Source organism: Lissotriton helveticus, chromosome 11, assembly GCF_964261635.1.
Source record: "Lissotriton helveticus chromosome 11, aLisHel1.1, whole genome shotgun sequence".
Classification (NCBI taxonomy): Eukaryota; Metazoa; Chordata; class Amphibia; order Caudata; family Salamandridae; genus Lissotriton; species Lissotriton helveticus.
The window spans coordinates 837542180-837555033 of record NC_136072.1 but is presented as its reverse complement, the minus strand read 5'-3'; the positions used below and the strand labels follow the sequence as shown (position 1 = coordinate 837555033).

The following is a 12854-nucleotide window of genomic DNA, read 5'->3' as shown; positions in this document are numbered from 1 at the left end:
TCCCTGGAAACTATCAGAGAACAAGTTGGGGACATGCAATGTAAGCTAGATGAACGTACACACAGTTTTAACTTAAAGACTAGTCACAAACATGTGTGTGCATTTCTCACACTTATCTGCGATTTTGAACTTGCAAACAAAAGGGTCAGGCCGAAAGATCCATGTCTGAATTGTGCAGGAAACAAGTGAGCATTCACCAATTATACAACATTTCACAGATTGAAACAATGTAAAGTCAATGTCTTTTTTGGAAGAGAGAAAAGCTCTTTTAGAGACGTTTTAATTCTCAGTAATTTCTCTACACGTGCAGAATCTATGCACTGCATATACTCTACACATGTAAGTTTAGAAAACACAGGTGAATATCGGGAACATAAGTAAATGACATAAAAGCGAAGGAACGGGAGATATATGGCGAGGAAAGAAGGGGTTACTAAGAAGAGATTAGTGGGTTCTCGAGGAAGATGGCCGCAGAAGAACAATGGTTGCCCAAGCACCTCAACTGAATTATCCAGCGGTTCTCAGACTCTCCTGCTTCGCCCAAACCTTACCGAGAAATCCAGCACTTCTATGGCGGATTCGCGGTTTGCCTGAATCCCTTTCAATATGCCAAAGCAGCCTTCACTCTTCATGGGGTTTCTGGCCATCTAGAAATATATCAGGAACAAAACATGATAATTTGTAGAGGTTCGAATTCATGTCCATTCAAGCAATTATACGTTGTTTGGGTAGCTAACACAAGACAAGTACTAACAGCATGGTAGAAAGTGAGGCCATGGTTGCTGCAATATGGACAGGCTGCTAAAGGAGAAAAGCACTCTCCCCATCTCCCTGGGAACCCAAATACAATAATAAGAAGAGGGACGTACACATATACACATACACACGCACACATCAACACACACACACCCACACACACACACAAACGCACAAACAAATCACTTTCCATTGAAAAGATGATTTTTGGAGGTGCAGTTTGACAAACCTGCAAAACCTTTCAACCAAATCGCGTAAGTAGCTACCGTTGTGCCTGCAATCTGTCTGTGAAGTGAAGGCCAGTTAAATGTGTGGTAAAACATTTATGCTTTCTATATGAGCTCCCTTGGGCATTTTTTTACATCTATGCTTGTGATGTTAGTGGGAGTGAACATTACCTGCCACCTACCATCAAGGGAACTAACGGCCACATGCATCAAGTTAAATTGCATTCGCAAACGGTGCGGATTGCAAAATTCGGCCGTTTGCGAATGCAATTTCCTTTTTTGGGATGCATCATGTGTTTTTATTTTTTCTCAATTTAAGGAATCGCAATTATGTTGCGATTTCTTAAATTGCGATTGCATTTAAGAAATCGCAATTTTTGATTTCTTAAATGCAACACATCACACTTTAGAAAATGCGAATTCACAAATAGGGAGAGGTAAATTACCATGAAGTTCCGCTTCATGGTAATTTGCGAAAACTTTGAAAAATGCACAAAAGTGCATTTTTCAAAGTTTCATTTTACACACACACATGCCCAAAATGTTCTTAAAGTTAAATTTCAGGGGTGCAGGGGGGGTCCTTTGGACCCCCCCCCCTGCACCCTTGAAATAGCATTCTCATTTTGCGATTCCTTAGTTGCGAATCGCAAAATGAGATTGGCTTCCCATTCATTCCTATGGGCCTATGGGCCCAAAGGAATCAATGGGAAGGGATTCCTTAATTGCGATTTGCAAATTGTGAATCTCAATTAAGGAAATTTAAGAAATCGCAAAAAAAATTGCGATTTCTTGATGCATAGCCGTTTGGGATTTCTTAATTGCGATTCCTTAATTTTCGTAATTAAGAAATCGCAAACGGCAACAATGATGCATGTGGTCGTAATTTAGCTGTGTGCGATATAGGAAAGAAAAACCTACTCGCAAAATAAGGAATCGCAAAATGTGCAATTCCCTATTTTGTGCATGCATTTAGAGAATTGCAATTTGCGATTCCTTAAATGCTATTCAAGTAGCCATCACAAATTGCGATATTGCTGTAAGGAATCGCAAATTACCACCAACTTCAAGTTGGTGGTAATGTGTGATTTCCTCCGAAAAATGCACTTTTTAGCTTTTTTCAAAGTGCAATGTGGCACACATACATGCCCTTAGGGCATGTATGTACGCCACATGTGCACACATGCACATTTCAGGGGTGCAACAGGGTGTCCTTTTGGAACCCCCGCACCCTTGAAATTGCATGCACAATTTGTGAGTACCAACTGGGTACTTGCAAATTGCGCACACATTTCCCATTAATTCCTTTGGGCCTCTAGGCCGAAAGAAATGAATGGGAAGCCATTCCTTATTTGCGAGTCGCAATTTGCGAGTCGCAAATAAGGAATGCGTAGGAATCGCTATTTTAAATGCGAAACCTACCTACTTAGCAGTTTGTGAGTCCTTAATAGTGATTCACAAAAAATCGCTATTAAGGACTCGCAAACCTGTTTTTTCATACATGTGCCCCATGAGCCCTTTAACATGTTGCAGACACACATGACACTCGTGGATTATACTTACGCCAAGAACTCTTAATGTCTTATTTTCCTTCAGACCCAAAGCCAGGCTGACGGCCCCTTCCAGGGAAATTCGATTATTGCTTAAAACAAAAAGACACAGTCAAGGTATGGTAGTTTTATTTTACACAGTAACAAACGTATCCACGTAGAAAGAATCACACTCCAGGAAATTTGTAGAGAGCAGATGCAAATCTCAGGTGCCTGAGTTGTTAGTGAAAACTAAATGGCCCTACTCATTCACTCATTCACTCACACACTAACACGGGAACTGATTCCTAATTCACTTTTGCATTCACCCAAGTACTTACACACCGATTTATTGACTTCCACTGATTCACTCAGTACGTTCCTCACTAGCTAGCTAGCTCACTCATCATCTACTCATCATCTACTCTTCCACTATATCTTTTATGCAAGACATATCAAACGCACTCCAACTGTCTGCAGTGGAGATTAGAGAACAAAAATAGCTTTAATCGAAAACAAGCATTGGCATAGCCAATAGGTCTTGCCTTTCGGACCTTATAAGTATTTAGTTATGAAGCACAATATCCTTACTGCAACAACTTTAACTGTTGCATGGCTAAACACTTATAAGGTCCCAAAGGCCAGACCTATTGGCTATGCCAAAGCTTGTTTGCTTTGAGTTCGTGAACGTTAAGGAAGCTCTCATAATTGAAGGTGTAACATCCGAGACGCAGGACATTAAAGTGATTGCATGGCCTCAGTGAAGTGCATTCCTTCATGCTCATTACTTTCATCTCCCCTCTTTAGCACCTTCTTAAACTCATTTTAATATATATATATATATATATATATATATATATATATATATTTTTTATACAAAATGCGCCGCACTCAGGAACTTCGTTTATCTTATTTTATTGGCACAGATCCCCAGTCTGTCACACCGACGCATTTCGGCCTGGTGGCGTTTCTCAATATATATATATTGCTCTTCAGTTGCTTCAAGTTTGGCAGCACAGTTTTATTTTCACATCCAGCAGCACACGTGATACCAGTATACACTGTTTAAAAACACCTCCATGCTCTGTTTTGCTCCTTTTGCAACAAGCCACGAGTCTAGAGTGAATTCTTTATGGACATGGTTTGCCATCAGAGGGAGGGAGGGAGGGAGGGAGGGGGGTCGAGAGAGAGAGAGAGAGAGAGAGAGGGAGAGAGAGAGAGAGAGAGAGAGAGAGAGAGAGAGAGAGAGAGAGAGAGAGAGAATGCGAGAGGAGAGAGAGAGAGAGTTGATAGATACAACGCAAGTGGTACTCAATACCGACCACTTCCACGCCAGTCAAATGTAACCACCAGTGCCATGTATATGGTTTCTATGTGCCAGCACCTCGAAGCAGGTGAGACCTGCAGTGTGCACAATAGAAGTCAAATAAATAACGAGCATTTGCAATGCAATAGGTCTCGCATTAGGAAAGTGTGAGCTATTGGTATTGTAAATGACACATTTTTTAAATATGTGTTGGCTTTGAAAATATATAAATTAATAGCATTGTTATTCACAAAGCCAATAGCTTACACTTTCCTAATGCAAGTCCTATTGGCTATGGCAATGCTTGTTGGTAGCAAGCAAGGACAGTGCTGTTGTGGTGCTGAGTGATGATGTGGTTGGGCTGAGTGATGTGGTGGTGTCCCAGAGTGATGTGGTGGTGTCCCCGAGTGATGTGGCGGTGTTCCCAGAGTGATGTTGTGGTGTCCCAGAGTGATGTGGTGGTGTCCCATCGTGATGTGATGGTGTCCTCGAGTGATGTGGTGGTGTCCCCGAGTGATGTAGTGGTGTCCCCAAGTGATGTAGTGGTGTCCCCAAGTGATGTGGTGGTGTCCCCAAGTGATGTGGTGGTGTCCCCAGAGTTATGTGGTGGTGTTCCCAGAGTGATGTGGTGGTGCCCCCCAGTGATGTGGTGGTGCCCCCGAGTGATGTGGTGGTGCCCCCGAGTGATGTGGTGGTGCCCCCAAGTGATGTGGTGGTGTTCCTGAGTGATGGAGGGTGGAGTTGGAGGGTGGAGAGTGGAGATGGAGGGTGGAGTTGGAGGGTGGAGTTGGAGTTGGAGGGTGGAGTAGGGGGTGGAGTTGGAGGGTGGAGTTGGAGGGTGGAGAGTGGAGTTGGAGGGTGGAGTTGGAGGGTGGAGTTGGAGTTGGAGGGTGGAGTTGGAGGGTGGAGTTGGAGGGAGGAGTTGGAGGGTGGAGTTGGAGTTGGAGGGTGGAGTTGGAGTTGGAGGGTGGAGTTGGAGGGTGGAGTTGGAGTTGGAGGGTGGAGTTGGAAGGTGGAGTTGGATTTGGAGGGTGGAGTTGGAGGGTGGAGTTGGAGTTGGAGGGTGGAGTTGGAGGGTGGAGTTGGAGGGTGGAGTTGCAGGGTGGAGTTGCAGGGTGGAGTTGGAGTTGGAGGGTGGAGTTGGATTCAGTAAAACAAAAAATAAAAAACACGTCTAACACAAAGAAGCTTTATTAGTGGTGTGCCACTATTTCTGTACGCAGTTTATGGCAAGCACGTGGGTCTGCAAAGGGCATCGGGGGATACAATAGGACGGAGAATCCTCTTGTCCATTTAAAAAAAGTGCTTGATCTGCAAGTAAAACGAAATGTAAGCCCTTTACTCCTACACAACAGAAAGTCTATGTGAAGTTGTGCCCGCATTTAGAGCACTTTCATAATGGGTGCATGGTCTTTCCTGGTCATTCACCTGTTCTTTACATTTTAAGAAAAGTTAGCAATGTCCTATAAAAATGCAGCTATCTAATGACAAGAGGGACTGGGTGTCGCTGGTCAAACGTAACATTGCGCGACTGAGGGGGGTTACAACAACACCGACACTCCAGACGGGACAAAAGATATGGACTGGTGTATGGTGGCCAAGAAGGTGGGTTATGAAAGTAGGGGCTGCCCCAAAAAGTGGGAGCAAATCTGGGGTAAAGGGAATGTAAGTAGGGGGAGCCCATGTATACCCCCTATGGGGGGATCTAGAGATTGTTCAAATTCACGGGAGAGGGCATTCATGGAGGTGGCTGGTGGGGAATGGGAAATGGCCACTACAACGTGGCCGTTTCCACGAAAGGCTTTACCAGGCATGCATTAGAACGCATGCGTGGTTACCACGGAAGCCTTTACCACGCATACCTTTACTACGAGATGCATAGTAAAGGCATGTGTGGTAAAGGAAAAACATTTAAAAAGGGGGCATCGGGGGCATACCCAATAAAAAAAAAAGTGAGAATAAAAAGGGGGGTTGGGGGGATCTCCCCCCCCAAAAAAGAACTTATGAAGCAAAATGGAGACAATCAGCGTCGTTAGAGAGGAAACGGAAAAAAACTTCCGCTTCCTCTTTAGGACGTAGAACGTCATCAAGGAAGATGAAGGCAAAGAAACAACGACAAGAAGAGGTAAAGGGAATTAAAAAATTAAAAAATATTGAGGGTTAAGGGCATGGGTAAATAGACGAAGGTTTGGGGGCTGGGGGACACGTAAGGGTACAGGGGAGGGGTATAACCTTTCCCAAGAATATGCCCTTACTATACATAAATTAACAACAAAAATCGTTGTAAATCTATGCGTGGTAAAGGAATATTCGTGGGAAAGGTTATGCGTAAAAAAAGAATTCCGTTGTAACACATGTGTGGTAAAGGCATGCTTTGCAACGGAATTCGTAGTAATGACATATAACCATTTGAGTAAAGAAAGGTAGATGCATTATATCTGGGTGAACAAACATATTCAAAAGCTCTACTGGTCTCGGAATGTTCTGATGTAACTGCTGCCACATGCCTCGTTATATTGATAGTAAATAGAAGTTTTAAAAAAGTGACTCCTCTCAGATTGACATGGCTGTTTCCTGGAAGAAGCGATAGAGTACCGAAAGTGGTATGCAGTGTGGGCAGTGGTATGCAGTGTGGGCGGTGGTATGCAGTGCGGACAGTGGTTTGCAGTGTGGGCAGTGGTATGCAGTGCGGGCAGTGCTATGCAGTGCGGGCAGTGATATGCAGTGTGGACAGTGGTATGCAGTGCGGGCAGTGGTATGCAGGTCGGGCAGTGGTGTGCAGTGCGGGCAGTGGTGTGCAGTGCGAGCAATGGTATGTAGTGCGGGCAGTGGTATGCAGTGCGGACAGTGGTATGCAGCAGCCCCTTGTCTGTGCAGGAGGCGGAAGTAACTCCAGCTGCAGACGTGCTGTCTTTCGGACCCTGCCCCACCGAGCAGGTTCTGCCAGTGCTTTTGACTCAACCGGCTCTCAGGACCTTTGCCTCCGCTCCTTGTTTGATTCAAATCTCTCTGTTGCCCTTTCAAATACAGGCTGTTGTTAGCAACAACCATTCCACTGGGCAACTTGCTGTATTTCCACAAAAGCTGTTCTTCCTTCTGAGGCCACCGATTACACCAGAGAGGAAGCAGCAACTCTTGTTGTAGTCCCAGCTTCTCCACTTGACTAAGCTGTGTGCTCCTGGATAGATTACTTTACCCTTCTCTGGCTCCATTTCCTTATGTGTAAAATTGGTAGGACCAACAGTAGGCTTACGTCATTGTTAAACAATGTGTAAAAAGGTCCAAGATACTATGCATTCACCATGGACAGTTCTAGAGGTACCCCCACTCTCTTCACAGGCAGGCAGTATGAGCACATATGAAGAAGGTGTGGCGCAGCGACCAGAGCTGCCGTCATTGGAGCTGGAGGGACCCAGGGTTTAGTGTCGGCATCGGCTTAACATCCTGTGATTCTGGGAAGATCACTTGATCTATGGACAGTGCCTGGATACCCTCATGGGTGATAAGCCGCGCTTTATAAATCTACGAATTACAATACATCTCCACAGAATTAGTCCTTTGGGGAGGCCTGCTTGGGTGTAGCAGGGAATCAACCTCGCCATATGATGCTGCCGAAGCTTAGTCCCAGCGCACCAGGCATAGGGTAGCTCAGATCGCTTCTTGGGGTCTAGACCCCACAGCACATACGTGTCCTCCTAGCCAGGGCTTGTCTTCAGAGGGCGAGCACCAGTGTTTGTAAACTCCACCTGCCTTTTCCCAGCTGGTAGTGTCTGGTCTTAAGATCTGCGCAATGGACCACGAGACAAACATTTTGGGGGAAACGCTAAATAAATGTAATAAATAGATAAAACCATTTCACTCTTTTTCATTTCATTTATTTGAGCTCTATGTCCGTGCCTGATGTGGACACCCCACCCCATAGGGATTCCCATCCACCATCAATGGAAGCTGTGCAGCTTTTCTTAAGAGTCGCAGACTTCTCGACCAGGCTGCTCGGTCTCTCCCTCCCTCTCTCGGACACCGGGGGCTTAAGGCCCCTTCCTTCGAGATTCTTTTTTGGCCTCCTTCCATGGGACAGGACTGTACACTACAAATATTAAAATAAACAATACTTTCTTCTGATGGGTTTATGTGGCTAACTTGGATCAGCTTGTCTGTCTTATTTTTGGCAAGATGGCTCAGCGAGTTTAACACTCGCAGCAGGCGCCTGTTGTGTTTACACGGTCATGATTTTGAATAAGAGTAGGGCCATCTCTGCCATTCATCCGTCTGAGCTTGATCAAGTGAATACTATGGACTGGGTAATAGTAAGACACTACTAGCCGGTGCCTACCTTGCACATAGTTTTATATCAATGCTGTTAATAGAGAATCATTGCGACAGCAGATTTAACACCAAATACAAAAAGAAAAGACGTTTTTGAGTTTCCAAAACTTTTCTTAGATATGTATTTCACCAAATAGAAGTCTATTCCAGCGAAAAAAGACAGAATTGTTATGTTAATCAGCAACAGCTATAGCTTTTCCCGTGTTTGTGTTCATGAACTATTTCCCTTCCAGAAATGCAAATTATAAACAAAGGGCTGGCTTTTACTCTGGAAAAAGCCAAACTTAACATAAATTCACCTGAAACAGAAGGCATATTTTGTATTCAGCTGGATGAGCTGCTGGCGCATGCTGAGTTGGTTGAGCGCCTGCTGCGGAGATGTGTGTGCTCTGCTCGTGTTACACTGCCAGGCCTGCCCCGCTTCCCCGACACCCCCTCCACCTCTTCTGTGTTTGTGCCCAAGGCTCGGCCCCTGCGTGTGATAACGATTACAAACATCTCCGCCTCAAGGAATAAACAACGATAAAAAGGTTGTAAATTGGAAGCGCGTTTACTCCAAGGTTGCTCGGCCAGTAAACGTGAATGTTTAGTTCGTGGGGAAACAACAAGTTTTTCTGATTTGTGTGCCCTCGGGCTGGGCTTGTGCCTTCCGTGAACCCTGCGCAGCTTTCACCCCCTAGGAAATCCTCTTCCCTTCACACAACAGGCAGCGAGACCTTTCTTGAGACCACCCAGGGCGCCGAGGCAGGGCACACATGTGGCCTTGTGAGTCGGTCCGGGCGTTCACTCGGAGGCAGCGGTGCCGGTTTCATCCATTGCACCTGCCGCCATTTTTTCGGGAGCCAGAGGAGATGCACCTACCTCCAAGCGGCCTGAGAAGGAGGGATCAGGAGCAGAGAGCTCAGGACTTCTGCTGATCTGACCTGAGATAAAGATATATAAAAAACGAGACACTGGAAGCCAGGTGGGACTGCCCGGGACTGCCTGCTTGAGGGCGGGGCCACCAGCACAGAAAGGAAGCGGACGGGAGCCTACCCCACGCTCCTGTGAAGGAAGGGGAGCAAGCCGCCTACGAATCCAGTGCAGCCACCACTACCGCGGGACGAGAGGAGTCCGACAGACCCAGTGAGGGGGGGGTCGGGGCACATTGCCGGTGCCCGCCCCCCCAGTGAGGGAAGCCCCGCATGTGCCCGGTGAGTGGGGTGGGGAGGGGATGTGTGTGTGTGTGTGTGTGTGTGCCTGCGTGTGTGTGCGTGTGTGTGTGTGCGCGTGTGTATGTGTATGTGTGTGCCTGTGTGTGTGTGCATGCATGTGTGTGTGAGCGTGTGTGTGTGTCTGTGTGTGTGCATGCGTGAGTGTGGCTGTGTGTGTGCGCGCGTGTGATTGCGAGAGGCTGACTTGCTGGGAATGTGACAGGAGATGTGCACGGCGCAGGGCTGTACGTGCGCGTCCAAGAGGTGAAATCGCCGAGGGAAAACACGTACCCATCCCCTGTCCAACATTCCCGGCAAGTCGACAACAAAAGGTTTTTCGCTGGATGCAGCGCTTCATGCTGCTAACACCAGCGAGATCTAAAGAAGACATTGTACAGAAGCAGCTGATACCGTGGGTTCCCCCACCACCAGCAAATGCACAAGCAAGCAAGCGCAGAGTCCAATCGCCAGACATATAGAGCACCCGTCAGCATTAATCCCACCAATGATAGGTGATGGAAAGATAATAAACGACTATATGGGTCAATAAAAACCCGACCTACCCAGCAGGCACCCGCGGAACTGAAACCCGATGTGGACTGGCCAGCAGCCCAGCAGCCTTTCGGTTCTATCAGGTTGCATGGGTCTTGGCAAAATGCCCCTGCAATGTGCTATGCCAAGGCCAGTTTTAATCACACCTCTTTTTATTTATTTATAAAAAAACAACAGTAATCTCAGGATCTAGACTTGATTAAAGACTTTGTGGGAGCAAGCCCGGAGGCGAAAGCGGCTTCCTGGGTATTGTATAACAGGAAACACCCCGCCCCTAGAGTGAATTCGATTTTAATGGCTGGCTGGGAGTGTGTTGTGGGTAGAGATGACCGTGGGCATAGTTTGCCAGCAGGGTGAGGGAGAGAGAGAGAGAGAGAGAGAGAGAGAGAGAGAGAGAGAGAGAGAGAGACTTAGAAGCCCGGGAGTGGTGCATGCGCAGTGTGCTGTCTTTTGAAGCACATATTCGTGCTTGTGGCGCGCCCCTGCGTGCTCCCGCAAGATGGATGCCGCCACAAGCACCAGTGTGTGCTTCCAAAACCAGCAGAGCGACGGCTAAAGGTCTCCTATGCAGCGCATGCCTGCTGAGTAGGCAAACCTAATAAGAATAGAATAGTAAAGCTCCAGCCTAGGACTGAGGTACATCTGCTAATTGATCCTAGAAGGATCCACTGTATCGTGACAGGTACAGCCTGCGACACATGACATGCAACTGCCCAGCCTGACTGGTCATTGGAAGTCACACAAATGTCCTAACATATCACAATTTCCTTAGGGGTCAGATTACCTCTCTATCCTGGTAAGGCACTCAGCATGCCTCCTACTGCACTGGATGAGGCTCTTACAGCAAGGAATAGTCAATCTGGGGTTCAAGAAGGTAGAGGTCTCTCTAATGCTCTTCTTCTATGTCGATGAAGGCTCCATTAATGAACCCCACAGATGTTTTATTATATTGATTATTTCTTATAACTCCATTGCAAATAAATCTACTTCAATGCTCTTGCAAAATGACCAGCATTGACCAAAGCAAAAAGAAAAGTGGGTGTGGTAGAGTCGGAAGGGGAGCAGAAATTCACTAGAAGAAGAACAAGCATTGTTTGTTTTTTAAGTGTCTGTGATCCGTAATGTAAAAATGCGGGAACTGGTAGAGAGAGGATGGATCGGTAGGTCGGTACCCGTTGGTGAGTTGAATTTCGGTATGTGATTCAGTCATACATCATTCAAGGAGTGGAGATACATTTGGTCGTAGGGGTATAATGATGTTGCAGTTTTGGGCTTGTACCATAGACCAAGTTCGTCACATCTTAGGGCCATGTACTCAATCGAAATGCCCGATATTAGCATTTATTCCCCATTTACTCTAGCTGTTCACCACATATGTATATACTGCTACCATATTAACATGTATCTACACACCTGTACACACAAGTGCAGACATGCCATTTTGCACACACAGACAAGCAGCAGTATACATGTTCACGGAGACCACAATTCCCTCTCATTCAAACATACACTGACACATATATGGAGGCAGTGATACACACACGCATATTCAAACACATGCAGAAACATCAATTCGAACTGACATAACCACATACCCAACACACCCCACCATGCAATCGTGAGTAAATGCATGCATGCATACATGCACTCACATTATGGCACAGACCACACACTCATACATACACCCCCCACATGTGCACAAGGCACAGGCAGACACATACACACAGGCACTGACACCCAACAGCCTCCCCTGTCCCTGGTTAGGGTGGAAGGGGCACAGGAAGCAACCACCATGCCTGCGGTTAGGGGTGGGATGGTAGAAGCAGCCACCAAGAGTGCCTGTCAAAAGGAGAGCAAAAGAATCAAACACCAAAACCGAATGTCTCTGGAATGCGGAAGACAGCCAGGATGCAGTCTGTGTTTGTTGGAAAGCACATGAAGCACATGTCGTAGCCGGCTCCTGTATAGTGTGCAGGCCATATTATCATCAGCAACATGGACTAACACTAAAATGACTGTGAAAGGAGTCTTGGACCGAGAAGCGTAGTATGTGCAGGAGCAGTGCATGGAGTGGCATACCATCGGTTCAGAGAAGAGCTAAAGCTCTCTTAGCCAGACCAAAAAACCAATAGAAAACTCGAAGCACAAAAATGGTTTCTCAGTTATCAATCAATCAATCATTGCATTTCTAAAGTGCGCTACATACTCGTGAGAGTCTCAAGGCGCTGTGAGGGGGGGGGGGGGGGGGTGGCGCTACTCATCGAAGAGCCAGGTCTTGAGAAGTCCTCTGAAGGCCAGCAGGTCCTGAGTCTGTCGTATGCTGGTAGGGAGGGCGTTCCAGGTCTTGGCGGTGAGGTAGGGGAAGGTTCTGCCGCAGGCGGTGGTTTTTCGGATACGAGGATTTGTGGCGAGGGCGAGGTTTGCTGAGAGGAGGCTTCGGGTGGGGATGTGGAAGCTGAGACGGTTGTTGAGGTATGTGGGTCCGGTGTTGTGCAGTGCTTTGTGTACGTGGATGAGGAGTTTGAAAGTGATCCTCTTGTTGACGGGGAGCCAGTGTAGGCCTCTCAGGTGGGGTGTGATGTGGCTGCGTAGGGGGACGTCGAGGATCAGACGTGCCGAGGCGTTCTGGATTCGTTGTAGTTGTCTCAGGAGCTTGATTGTTGTTCCTGAGTAGAGGGCGTTCCCGTAGTCGAGTCTGCTGGGGACGAGGGCCTGGGTGACGGTTTTTCTCGTGTCGGGAGGGATCCACTTGAAGATCCTGCGGAGCATTCGGAGGGTGTTGAAGCAGGATGCAGAGACGGCGTTGACTTGCCTGGTCATGGAGAGGGTGGAGTCGAAGATGACCCCCAGGTTGCGTGCGTGGTCTGTGGGTTCCGGGGCTGTGCCAAGCGATGTGGGCCACCAAGAGTCGTCCCAGGCTGATGGGGTGGGTCTGAGAATGAGGACCTCCGTCTTGTCTGAGTTCAGC

At 47.1% G+C, this 12854-nt stretch overlaps 1 protein-coding gene across 2 annotated transcripts in view; it reads right to left on the bottom strand.

Moving 5' to 3' along the window:
* Positions 1–12854, bottom strand: part of LRRC74B (leucine rich repeat containing 74B) — a 432482-nt gene that overhangs the window by 162426 nt on the left and 257202 nt on the right. For both annotated transcript variants that reach the window (XM_078665884.1, XM_078665885.1), the window contains exons 8-9: positions 2544–2622; positions 552–647 (exon numbers count right to left, since the gene is read on the bottom strand). In XM_078665884.1, coding sequence (XP_078522010.1) covers positions 552–647; positions 2544–2622 — 175 coding nt within the window. The remainder of the gene's footprint in view (positions 1–551; positions 648–2543; positions 2623–12854) is intronic.